Raw genomic sequence first — 12,755 nt, forward strand, 5'->3', positions numbered from 1 at the left:
GGGGGTGACGGACGGAGAAGGGCCGCTTGAGAAAAACGATTGATTCGGTAGGGCATAAAGGTCGCTTTCTTTGTGAACGGAGACTACTACGCAAAGAGGTTAGGGTTTTTCTCGTCCGGTAAACACCGGGAGCTAGATGCTGAATCACACCGAGGTTGGTAGGCGTGTTGTATACAGAGCAGACGACGCTGCAGTATGTGTCATTGATCTCTGAAACCGCTATTCGGCCACGGGCCCAAAGGCCGCATACAGCAACGCATAACAGGGGCGTCACTCAACTCTACTGCTTGTCTATGACAGAATTGTAGGAAAATCCACGAAATTCGTGGTATGCCATGTCAGTAGAAAGCATTGGTTTTGGTGTCATAGTTTGTTTTTTAATGTGTCAGTTACTATAGTCCCTTGAAGCTTATTGCTGGTACTATTCTTATATTATACTGCATCCCTCCTGTTGAAACACATTCCTTAGTTCGGCTATTAATCAACAGGATAACACCCATACCTCAAGACCAGCCTCCAAAGAATGTGTTGGACTGCAACCAGCTAAACTGAAGTAAACATTTTGTCCCGAAGAGTTAACAATGAATGTGCGAGGATTGTGCTGGTTTTGGTGCTGGTGGAGCTGTTGGTGGTGCGGGACCGGATTCGTTTTACTCTCCTCCTCTGCAGCGGTAGCTGGTTCTGCAAGGCAGTTAGAGCCGGGGATAGGACTTGTCTACCACTTGACGTCCACTCTCCTACTCAGTGAACCTAGCCTATCAGGCCCAGCGAAAGATGTTGGGTATCAAATCACAGCCGATGTTACCATAGGCACAGTATGGGCTAGTGGGACGGATCTTAACAACAAACTAATACAAATTGAAGTAAGTATCAAAATGCAAGACAATTATGACTTTTGTTCTTCTTTGTTCCCAAACAAACATTATTTTTTTCAGATTGCAAATCCTCAGCTTCATATAAAATCAAGAAAAGCACCTGCCCCTGAGGGTTTTGTTGCACACTCTTCAGAGTTAGAAAACCTGAAAAATGGCCCGTACTTTGTTCATTGGCATAACGGTAGGATCGTGAATATGTACTTGGCGAAAGATGAGATAACATCAATTGGCAATCTCAAAAAAGGCATTGCTAGTTTGCTACAGGTAAGTTTTTGAGACACATTCTACTTAAAATACATGCTGATAACAATGACCTCAAAGTTACAAATTTGATTTTTTTCTTGCAGTACCAACTATTAGACTTAGAAACCAATGAAACCGATTCCTCTGGAGCATGCTTTGTATCATATAAAAGTATTGATCCAACAACTATATTGAAAACTAAAACAGATTGTAAATCTACAGAGGGCACACCATACTCTCAACACACTGATAAGGTATAAAATATAACTATTATCTTCAGATACTATAATTGAGTTAACAAATCATTTTTTCTTGGACTTCTGTATTTCTGTAGGTTCTTGGTTCCACTGTTACCTCTAAACGAGAAACTCGGATTGTTCTCACGCAAGATATGTCTGCCTTGCAATCAGTTGAAACAGACGAGACACATGTTATGACAGTAAATGTTCGACCTGAAGCAGCAAGCCAGGTTCATGCTACTCAGGAATTATCTCTCACAGGTATAGAGTTCATACTAAATTTGTGAAAGCTCTTTTGAGCTCCTGTAAGTCTATCCTCATCTTTGTTTTTAGAAAATACTGTGAAGGTTGTGCCTTTAAAGGCTGAAGATGTGCAATCAGCTGTCAGAATGGTAGAAAAGAATTCAGGCCAGTTCTTTGTCCAACAAAGTCTGATATTAGAAAGGGAATCTTTGGTGTGTTCCGACACTACTTGTCCCACTGTAAGAGTATTTCTCATGGTCTTTTGGACGTATGTGTGCTACATGATTATTTCATTGCATTTTCTGACATTGCTTTCATTTATAGCTTCCAAAAATGGTAAAAGAAAACCGAGAAGCCCTGGATGAAAAATACTTGGGTACAATTAAATCAGCCTCTGCTCTTGTCCGCCTGCTTCCAATCGCAAGAGAAGCCACTTATGAAGAATTCAGTAAAGTTTTGAAGAGTGCTGGCAACCAAGACATAATGTAAACTATGCTTTGCTTGTTTATCAAATATCCAATATTTTACTATCATTCATCTATCTATATATCTATTTTCGTATGTATGTTCTTACTTTTCAGACTTGCACTCTGTGATTTAGCTGGTGCAACACAAACCCTTCCTGCCCACGAAGCATTTAAGAAAGCCATATTCCTAGATGGTAAAGGGAGTTTGGATGCAGCAGAACGTTATCTGTGGGCCTTAAGTGCTGGAGCTCAGCCTAAGTCAGAGATACTGATGGGTATGCCATCCTCTTATTTTTTTTAAAACTATGAATCCGTATATCCTGTTGCCCTTAAACCAATGACAGTGTGCTTTTCCCATTTAAGACATTTTACAATTAAGTGAGAAATCCTATGAAGAGGAAAAATTGTCGGAGACCCTCCTATTGTCTGTTGGAGCAGTAGCTCAACATTATATGCGACTCCCTCACAGTAATCCAAAGGTAAACCCCACTTAAAAATATTTTGTTGATGTCAAAATTTTTAACTTTTGTCTAAAGCCTTATTATTTTAGCTTGGCAGGGAAGTTGTCAAGTCTCTGAGTGCTGGACTTACCAAATGTGATACTTCTGATGAAATATGTCAGCTTCGGTACCTACGAGCTTTCCGAAATCTGGTTTCTCCAGATAGTGTGTCTCTTTTGTTAACCCATGCTGTAAATGGAACTCGTAAAACAACTGTGGCAGCAATGAAAGCCCTAGTCGAACTTCCCAAAAAAGCTTGGGATAGAAAGGTAATTTTAAATTCACACTTTGTTGTACGTTTTATACTTAATTTAATTTATTTCATATTGTATCTGATTCTGTGTGGTTGTTTTTTTTTTTTTAGGTTATTCAGGCCTGTGAGACAATTTTCCTTCAAATAGGTCGTCGCTATGACAGTAGTGCAAGAACATTGGCACTGGACATTATTTTAGAGGGAGAACCATCCACAAACCAGCTTGAAGAAATTGTTTTATATCTCACAAAACCAGATCCAGCTTATGAAGTAAAACAATATCTGCTTCAAAGATTACGTCAGATATCAAGCAAGTTAGTGTCAATTTCTTTCTCAATTTTTAGCAAGTAACGGTTAACTTTACTTAACTTTGTAGTGAAATTTTGTATTGGGTAGTTTTTTAAAATACTGCGTTTCCCATTTTGCAGGAGAAAAGACTTTGAAGCAAATATCAGAAGAATTTTTGCAAGAGAGGGATCGAAACTGTACAATTACCATGCTTTGGGACAAAGAGGTCTAACAACTGCCTTTACACGTTCATTCTTGAATAGCCCTAGTGCCAATGGAAGCTTGATTTCTATTCAAGAAATATCAGGGGGTTTACTGAAAAGAGGGATTGTTGATGTATCTGTTGAAAGTGTAGGAGAAAGTAGTAGTATTTTTACAGTAAGTATCCAATATACCCCTCTTTTCAAACTTGTAGGCTCTCATTTGTGGCTATTATCTACCTTCATTTGTGGCTATTATCTACCTTCATATTTTCAGCTTGGCCTGTTTGCTGGAGGATTGTCATCCTTTGTCTCTTCAGATAGTGAATCTGCTGGTGGATCATCCTCTGAAGCCAGTGAAGATGCAACTGCTGGCATGGAGATATCTCTGTTGGGGGCTCAAATTCGCCCTTTTGTGTTCTTTACTGGACAAGGAGAACTAATGGGTCATGTGTGGTCAGGAACTGCATCAACACGCACCCCAGCTTTCCAAGCCTTGTCATTGCTCCATGACCATAGAGAACTTCTTCCCCTCCAAACAGGCTTCATAGCAGACATCACACTTTTAGGAGGCATGTCATTTGAGTTAGCTGGTGAAGTACAAATCAGTCTTTGGAATAGAAACGCCCATTCTCTGGTAGAGAAAAAGTATGTGTTTAAACTGTGTTTAAAATTTGTTCAAAATTGAGTATAGTATAGTATGAATGAATTCTATTAATAATATCATTTTTTGTAGTGCTGGTCTCTCTCTCACTGGATTAACTCGAGTTGATTCTACATTTGTGAGAAGCCAAGTAGAATTTAATCTGGCCACGGAACCACGACTAAACCTCGTCTCCAATCTTGATTTCTACAGTGGTATGGCTTTATGCATGCAGTTAAAGCAGCCAGACACAATTCTCAAGTATGTATGGGGTTTCTCATTTGATTCTTATTTATTTATTTTTGCATTTCATTAAACTAAAATTTATTGACACCTGCTATTCTACTTTCCTAGGCATAATGTGTATAAGGTAGAAAGAATTCCTGGAAGTAAACATAGATTACGAAAATCAAAGTACCAAGTTTTCCGCATCCCTGGCAGGACATACGCCCTGAACCACAAGAATAATGAAATGTGTAATGTTATTTTCAAGGACCAATAAGAAAATGTTGAGATTGTTATTTTATACTTATTGCTATATTCTTAGCAAGCTGTAAACGCAAATTTATGTCCCTTATAGGGGTGTCAGTAATAACTGGATTTATTGCTGTCGGTTGTACATGGTTTTGTGTGCACCAATTTTGCGCACCATTTTTCTTTACAATTTTTACCCCCTATACAGGGTATTGATGTTTTATTGAATCATGATCTAGCATGTAATGCAATACAATGCCTTTATGAGAATTGCATATTAATGAAGACTGAATACATGTAAAGTTGGCTATTCAACTGATGTTTTATAATACTTAGAGATCTGTTATTTATCTTACAATTTGCTTTTAGCAAGCAAATTTTCTTTTCTCCCTTTGATTTTATACAATGTTAGCTCAAACTCTTAAATATTTTAGAATAATTTTGACCAAAACTTCTGCAATGCAGAATTTGGGATCAGCCATTTTACTGCAAAAAATGTAGGCACGGCTGTAATAGCCATTTTTCTAGATTGTTCACAAAAGGATTGTTCTATGAAATTAAATAACTCATGGCTGTGTTTGTAAGTGCAACACTCAACATTGTTGTTGTACGATTACTCTCCCGTAGAGTACACTATGATTTCAATTCTGTTGGCAAATGAAGTGTTTCTTGTACTTTTTAGATTAACTTTTGCCATATCAGTTGATATTGTGATTAACCCTCCAACTCTAGCAGAATTCCCTTCTTGTTGAAGGGATGTGATAATGTCTATCCACGGAACATTCCAGTAATATTCCATGCATTGGGAATCGGATATTTTTAGTATACAATGGGGTCTTTTTCCATTGTTCTTGCAGGAACCGTAATTTATTCTTTGCATAATGAATTGTCTACAACTTGATGTGATATGAATAAATGTCAGACTGTAATATGCTATAATTAGTTAAGCCTCCCTTTGGGAGGCATATTGCACCTGTCTCAATGCTGTTTAAAATATAAATAGCAAAGTTATTACTTTGTAAGCTTCAAGTTGTATTTTTGTAGGTTGTGATCACCATGTTGACTTTGAATTTGTGCATTATACATTGAAATGTATTGTGCTACAATTTTGTGTTTTCTTAACTAGAGCTTGTACTTTTACAGGTAAGATTTTTATTTATGATTGTTACAGTGATGATGTAAACCACTGAACTGAAACAAAAGTGCATGTAAATATGCTAGTCCTTGTAAGTAATGTCATGTATTTCAGGTCCTGCTGTTAATAAGCATACCTGCTTGCCCTACATGCAACATGCAAAAAAATGTTTTTCTGTCCAATCAATGAATAACATAATTTAATTATGGCCATGAAAAAAGGTCTTCAGTTGTATGACTTTGCATTTGAAACTGCAGCAACTTGATAAATTTGTTCTACATAAATTCTCAAACTCTTCCACAAATCCGTTTTTTTTTTAATTTGTTACCTTTTGCGCCAGATATTATGATGGGATTTGCTTAAGCATGTCTTTAAAATCGGAAATCGATATTGATTCATATAGGGTCTACTGTTGAAATAAATCAATTCCTACAAATATACACCTCATATCATTTATTTTATTTTGATACATCCTTCCCCTTATAAAGGTAATCGTGGATCAAAATTATTTACACAAATTCCTTCTTCCAAAACAGAAAACTTGCATGAATCAAAACGATCGTGAGTCAGTAAAAACTGGCTGACCGGTCGGTAAGACAATCCAGATTTAGAATTATTAATGATTAATGACACGAGGAAACACAACGGCTTGGTTGGGCGGTAATGGGTTAGAAACAGCCAAAAAGTAGCAAGATAGAGCGTTACAGCAGAGAAATGTAGAGGCCGAGCGAGGCCGAGGTCAAGAGGCGTACAATTTCCCGTTTCTTTTAAATTCTGCCGCCAGTAATAGGTGGCAGCACATGACATACACAGCCTTGTTCTTCCCCTCCCCACAGACTTTATACCTGGCCAATCAACTGGCACGTACGTGGTGGAACCCGACTGCAACAAAAACATCAGCGAACTTACCGAACTGACGACTGTGACTACTCGAATGGTGCCAAGTATATGTTTCTTTTTCCATCAAAATGAGGGCGGCTAGCATAACATTCATTAGTCTAGCATTAACGACAGCCGTCGTCGGAAATGCATTCTACAACAAGAAACAGTTTTACCCGTCGGTGGTATATATCACTAAATCTAATCCCAGTATGGCGGTAAGTGAGGAAGTAACCTTATTACTTGTCATCTGCTTCATGTCATAAACATTCTGTTTAGTCAACTATTTTAATTATGATTTTTATGTTTCTACAAAAAACACGCCAATCCTTTCCAATTCTCAGTCCATTTGCTCCTTAAGTTCACTTCCATATTTATATAAATTGATCTGCAATAACCTTCAAATTATCATCTAAATCTCTCATGAGAAATGTCATTCACTATCTTCCAACCATTAACAATAAGTGTTTAGCTTTGAGAAAGAGGTCTATGTGCAGTTTAACCCATTAGAAATTGGACCAATAAGCCCACTCTCTGAACAACAAAAAACTAACTTTTTTTTCTGTCTGTAATTAATTTTTACTCTTGACTTTTTCTGATTATGTCTTTGATAAAAATAGCATTCCTTGTCTTGTTTTTCAGGTGATATACATACAAGCTCTTGTGGTTGTAGTTCTTATTGGCAAGCTCATGCAGAAAGTATTCTTTGGTCAACTGAGAGCAGCTGAATTTGAGGTAAGATTACTTACATCCAATCTTTTTTTGTTTTAATTATACTCTATGTACTAAGTGCAAACAAAAAAAAATCGTAGTATCAAAAAATAAAACCTTCTTTTTTGTGTTCTTCCTTAGCATTTAGCTGATCGCTCATGGTATGCTGTGACAGAAACATGTCTGGCCTTTACTCTTTTCCGAGACGACTTTGCCCCAAGATTTGTAGCTCAATTTATTTTACTGCTCTTTCTGAAAGCATTCCATTGGCTTGCGGAGGACCGTGTTGATTTTGTAAGTATAGTGTGGAAAATACTACGTATGCAGATAATTCTGTCTTCTGTGTGACATCTTGTTAAACCATTTTTTTCTCCCTTCCTCCTTTTTAGATGGAGAGAAGTCCTATCATATCATGGTTATTCCATTTGAGGGTCATCTGTAAGTGTTGAACAGAAACTTTTCTCTAATTGTGATACTTTTTTTTGTATTTTTCTCTAATCATCCTCAATTTTCCTGCAGCATTAATGTTTGTCCTTAGTCTCCTTGATTTATACTTTGTGAATCATGCATATCTCTCAACGGTCTCGGGAGGGGCTAGTGCTCAGATAGTGTTTGGTTTTGAGTACATGATTCTTCTTATGATAGTGCTAAATATAGCAATAAAATATGTTCTACACACTATTGACCTTAATTCTGACAACCCATGGGACAACAAGGCTGTTTTCCTGTTGTATACAGAAGTTGTAATGGGTAAGAATATCTAAGTGATCAGAAGTCCCAAACATTGCTCTTAGTTTATCAGTAAAACTTCATTGTTTTTGTTCTTAATGAAACAAAATCTTCTTACAGGAATGTTTAAGGTTGTACTTTATGTCACATTCCTTATAATAATGGTGCGCATTTTTACATTGCCCTTGTTCTTATTCAGACCAATGTATTATACTTTGAGGTAAGTTTAGGTAAAGGGATCTGTTATCAGAAAACTAGCAATAGCTTCAAACAAATAAATACATCAAACTATCCTTCCTTTTTAAAAATTTAATTAATTTCAACTAAATTTAGGTACTCTATTTTGTTAATTTTTTAAATCTGATTGTAGGTCCTTCAGAAAGGCAATAAATGATGTAATTTTGTCGCGTAGAGCTATACGCAACATGAATACTCTTTATCCTGATGCAACTCCAGAAGAGCTGTCTGCTGCTGATAATGTGTGCATCATATGTAGAGAGGAAATGCATTCAGGTGTGCCTTGATACTTTGCTAAGATTTACTTCAGGATTTTTTAGTTGGTTTTGGTTCTAACCCTTTATACTTTCAGCTTCCAAGAAACTACCTTGCAACCATATATTTCACACATCCTGCCTTCGTTCTTGGTTCCAACGGCAACAAACATGTCCAACATGTCGTCTCAATATCTTGCGCATACCAGGTGACAGAAACACTGGTGCTAATCAAGCAGCAAATGCAGAGGCTCAAGCACAACATGCTCCTGACGTCCCTCCTGTTCCACACCCAGGTATTGTGTTCTATGTTTTCTGAGGTTTTTATCAATCAGTCTCTATGTAAGTCTTGATTCTTATTAAAATTTTTGTATGTTTCTGTTTGTAGGTCTTCCAAACCCATTTATGAATGGCGTTTTCCCAGGCATGTTTCCATTTTGGCAGCAACAGTTTAATCAACCTCCAGCTGGTCAACCTGGTCAGCCAGGCCAACCCAATTCAGGTGGCCAGCAACCCCCTACTGGGGCAACTGGAGCCGCTACCGGCACTGTTCCCGGGGCACAGCCAGGTACCTTTTGTTATTTTTAAAAATACAGCATAAGTAAACTTTACCTGAACAGTTAATGGAAAAAGTTCTTCACTGTGTTAATAATGGTTTCAATTTCCAGGCCCTATTGTGATGCCTGTTCCACCATTTCCACCTATGCCTCCAGGCTTTGGATTGCCATTCTTTTGCCCTCCTTTTCCTCCGGCACCACCTCCATTTGGTGAGGAGAGGAACCACATTGACTTTTTCATCCCTACTTGAACCTGCTTAACAATTTTTCCAAAATTTCAGCTGTGCCACCACCCATGCCACCACCAGGCTTGGCAACTTTAAGTGAAGAGGAGTTGCGCAGACTAGAGAGTGCCGCTCGAGACGGAGTAGCAGCTCGTCTGCAGTGCTTGCAGAACATTCAGCAATTACTGGATGCAGCTGTTTTGCTAATGCAGCAGTACTCCAATGCAGCTGCGGCTGCTTCTGCTGCAACTGTAACACCAGTACCATCATCACCACCTTCTAGTTCATCCGCCGCACCCCCAGACTCAGGAGTGGCTACCACATCCACCACTGTTAATTCTGCTTCACCAGTGGTGACCTCAAATGCAACTCAAAATAGGTAAGTACTACTCAATTGATTTTGTATTCAAAGATTTAAATGTAAAAATGTTTGACTATATTGTTGGGTTTTTATTTTCTAAGCCAGTTCTTTATTTTGTTGTAGTGCTCGTTCTGAAGATAGACCCACCAGCGTTTCTCCCTCTTCTGAAACTCCAAGCAGCAGTAGATCAAAGGAGGATACAGGAAATTCGTCTGACCTGACAACCTCAGTAAGGTTAGTAATGGCAAAAGATTGGATTTTAATCACTGCTGTTGTGAAGTAATTATCAAAATTAATTTCTGGTTATACAGGTCTGATGGTTCAGGTAGCTCTTCCTCTAGCATTAACCAAACAGTCACTTCAGCACTATCACCTGAGCAAGATGAAATTAGAAGGCGACGGCTACAGAAATTCACCGGAATCCCAGAGCCAATGGACTGATTAATATATAAATTACAATCAATGAATGAAGTACTTTTAAAATTTTGTGTATCAGACACCATTTTGCAGGTCTGACTAAACATTTCTTATTATTAACTAGCTGTAGGAGGTCAAACTCCTATACCTTGACAGGTCTCAAAGGTACCTACTGGGTATTGATTGAATCATATGAAAATCCACATTCATATTTTAATTTTAACTCCTCTAGACACAATTAAGGACTACTATCAAAATTTTGACGGGAAAATTATTGTCCCACTAATTTGTTTACTTGGCCTCATTGGATCCCAAATCTGCTTTTAATGATCTAATCTCTGTCTGTATAAATAGAACTCATAATTTCAGATGGTTATATCTTGTTGTGTTTAATTCAAATTAGTTTGAAATCTTGATCTAAGGTGGCAGAACTGGCTTGACCATCTTAGTTATGTTTGTGTGTTTCACTATTCGTTACTTTTCTGTAATATACTCTTTCAATACTTGGAAAGGTTCAGGGGCCAAGTATACGTGCTCCTCAAAGGGGGAAACAAGGCGTAAACTGTCATGGGTTTCCTTTAATCTCTCCAGAGATTAGCTTCAGCTTCTTACCTGCAGAATAGAATATATATTTATATATCTATTTATCTAATTGAACAATCACAAGTATCCTAATTTTTGAAACCAAACCGTGTTCTGCCATCTATCTTTTTTCAGTTCTTTGGTTGTGCTTTATGTTGAAAATGCTACTGGGAACTTACTTCTTATTTTGGTGAGACTGCTATTTGAACTGTGGTGTGTTCCTGCCAAAGCGAGTAGAATGTTTGTGAGCTCTATAAGTCTGTCTTGTGTAGTTTTATTTTACAGTAAAATGTTGTGTTAATAAAGTGATTTATGTATTGTATATAGGTGTTGTGTGAATGTTCATGCACAAAATTTAAGTATGGCCCTTACATTGTTGGCTGGGATGAGAGGTGTAATTCAGTCCAATTATTTGTCTATTCGCCAAGAAGCAAAGCATTCAGTGCTACAAGAGAATGTTTACTATTAAGGATATGTACTTGATAAAGTCTTTGTGGAAGGAACAGTTGAATTGATAATTGATTCTAAGTTTAATTTGTTTTATTGTGAAGTATATGTTTATTATTTGTTGTTTGTACTTGGTTTTGTTTTATGCAAAGCATGTACTGTTGTCATAAGCCGAATGGAATTATTTACGCAAGTTTAGCATGTGGAAATCTAATGTGACCATCTAATTCACCAAAGTATTATCAAATCACAATTTATTTCTTTTCTGTTAAATATTCATGGTTTGCATGGTCTTCAAAGAAAGCATTATCCGCATTTTATTTACCATGATTGCTCCTGTTCCAGGGTCACATACAGGTTAGATTTTTTGATGCATGCTGATACATTTTATAAAAATTATTAGTCAAATTTTAATTATTAGTTTTTGTTCTAAATTTTTTGTTATAAGTTATCTTTGGTAATATATATATATTTTCCTTCCTAGTTACTGAAAAGTGGAAACTTACTGCTCCTGTCTGTTTTTGATTTGTTGGCAGACAAAATTCTGGAATACTTTTTCATAATTCTTTACCATTATGTTTGAAACCCAAATTCTTGAAATACGTAGTTGCTTTTACATTTTAATCAAAGAAAATACTAAATGTAGTCCAGTGATTATTCCTCCCAGTTTAATTTACAGACGATGCAGTGCTAATACTGGTTCTGGTAGGAGCTGAAATTTTTCAAAGTTATTGACCCCAATCCAGACTGAAAAGCACTGATATAGGTACTGTATTTGGTAGGTGGGGGGAGAATCAAAATTTAAACTTTATAGATTCAGTCCAGGTGAACTCAGTTTAAAAAAAGGAAGTGCAAACTTATATGAACTGGAAATCCTTTAGTAGTCTCATCATTCCAGATTTAATGTAATGTGTATCAGTTTCTTGTTTTGTTTTGTTGTTTGTTTGGAAGAATTAATGTTGTGGGCCGAAACGCTTCAGGGTGTAAATGATACAACAAATGTTGTTGAACTACTTTATCCCAAGCTATGGCTACAAATGTGCTCCTCTTGAACTGCTTTTTGGTTTGGTGTTTGGTTCCGAATTTTAATTTACAGAATTAGCCTTTGTATTCACCATTCGGATCTGTTTTGAGCTTTGTTGCATACTTCATTTTGTCATGTTTGTGTGAAATATTCTTGTCTTGTGTATAGTATTTAATTTAGAATCATGCTAGCTTCCATCGCTGGAAGATGTGATACATGTTAAAGTTGGGCATTCAGATAAATGTGAAAAAAATAAAAAATAAAATCATAAGAACTGCATTGGTAACTAAACTAGTAGTTTTTTGTTTTCCATATTACCCTGGACAAGGACTTGAAAAGTCTCATAGAACACATTAGAACACATTAGTCCCAAATTCCGAAAGCATGTCTTGGTGCGTCATCTACAGCCGAGATGCGCATGTCGCTGGTAGCGGACCTACAGAGCGGGAAAAAAGTTCCGCGGCTGGGATTCGATCCCAGGGCCGACGGTTTCCGAGCCAAACCCCAGCGGGCTTGCCACTCAGCTGTCGCCTGCTCCTGTGAAGGGAACGGTCAGAACTCGGTCCTGCTTTGAGGGCCTTGATTTGTCGTACTGCACGCGTTCAGGTCGGGTCAAGCCCACCTCCTCGACGCGCTGCAGCCCGGGTCGACTCCTGGCCAGAAACAAGGAAAATGGCCACTAAAAGAGCCCCTTGGGCGCGCGGGGGTTAGGTTAGGTCCATTTATGTTACTTGTTCCGTGTTTTTGGCCAGAATTCGACCCGGGCTGCAGCG

At 37.6% G+C, this 12,755-nt stretch overlaps 2 protein-coding genes across 7 annotated transcripts in view; both read left to right on the forward strand.

Moving 5' to 3' along the window:
- The window catches only part of LOC113202785 (microsomal triacylglycerol transfer protein), a 7,608-nt gene extending 1,608 nt beyond the window's left edge, over positions 1-6,000 (forward strand). Inside the window, exons 1-15 of one of the 6 annotated variants that reach the window (XM_026417185.2) lie at positions 25-154; positions 489-863; positions 936-1,139; positions 1,223-1,372; positions 1,453-1,618; positions 1,691-1,839; positions 1,925-2,085; positions 2,182-2,342; positions 2,431-2,546; positions 2,618-2,836; positions 2,932-3,134; positions 3,249-3,486; positions 3,586-3,956; positions 4,045-4,212; positions 4,306-6,000. In XM_026417185.2, coding sequence (XP_026272970.1) covers positions 582-863; positions 936-1,139; positions 1,223-1,372; positions 1,453-1,618; positions 1,691-1,839; positions 1,925-2,085; positions 2,182-2,342; positions 2,431-2,546; positions 2,618-2,836; positions 2,932-3,134; positions 3,249-3,486; positions 3,586-3,956; positions 4,045-4,212; positions 4,306-4,453 — 2,736 coding nt within the window. In that variant the 5' untranslated portion in view covers positions 25-154; positions 489-581 and the 3' untranslated portion in view covers positions 4,454-6,000. Of the gene's footprint in view, positions 1-24; positions 155-186; positions 338-400; positions 419-488; positions 864-935; positions 1,140-1,222; positions 1,373-1,452; positions 1,619-1,690; positions 1,840-1,924; positions 2,086-2,181; positions 2,343-2,430; positions 2,547-2,617; positions 2,837-2,931; positions 3,135-3,248; positions 3,487-3,585; positions 3,957-4,044; positions 4,213-4,305 lie in introns of those variants that run through there. The other 5 variants (XM_026417184.2, XM_052264415.1, XM_026417183.2 and 2 more) reach the window with 5 other exon arrangements.
- Positions 6,001-6,429: 429 nt separating this feature from the next.
- Positions 6,430-12,273, forward strand: LOC113202786 (E3 ubiquitin-protein ligase synoviolin B). Its single transcript, XM_026417187.2, has 13 exons — positions 6,430-6,657; positions 7,082-7,174; positions 7,292-7,444; positions 7,540-7,588; positions 7,670-7,900; positions 8,000-8,099; positions 8,250-8,392; positions 8,469-8,666; positions 8,759-8,938; positions 9,039-9,137; positions 9,209-9,530; positions 9,636-9,746; positions 9,824-12,273. The coding sequence occupies exons 1-13, from the start codon at positions 6,529-6,531 to the stop codon at positions 9,951-9,953; spliced, it is 1,938 nt and encodes a 645-aa protein (XP_026272972.1). The 5' UTR covers positions 6,430-6,528; the 3' UTR covers positions 9,954-12,273.
- Positions 12,274-12,755: the final 482 nt, after the last annotated feature.

The sequence above is a fragment of the Frankliniella occidentalis genome, unplaced genomic scaffold, assembly GCF_000697945.3.
Source record: "Frankliniella occidentalis isolate FOCC.00 unplaced genomic scaffold, Focc_3.1 Scaffold19, whole genome shotgun sequence".
In the NCBI taxonomy this organism is placed as follows: domain Eukaryota; kingdom Metazoa; phylum Arthropoda; class Insecta; order Thysanoptera; family Thripidae; genus Frankliniella; species Frankliniella occidentalis.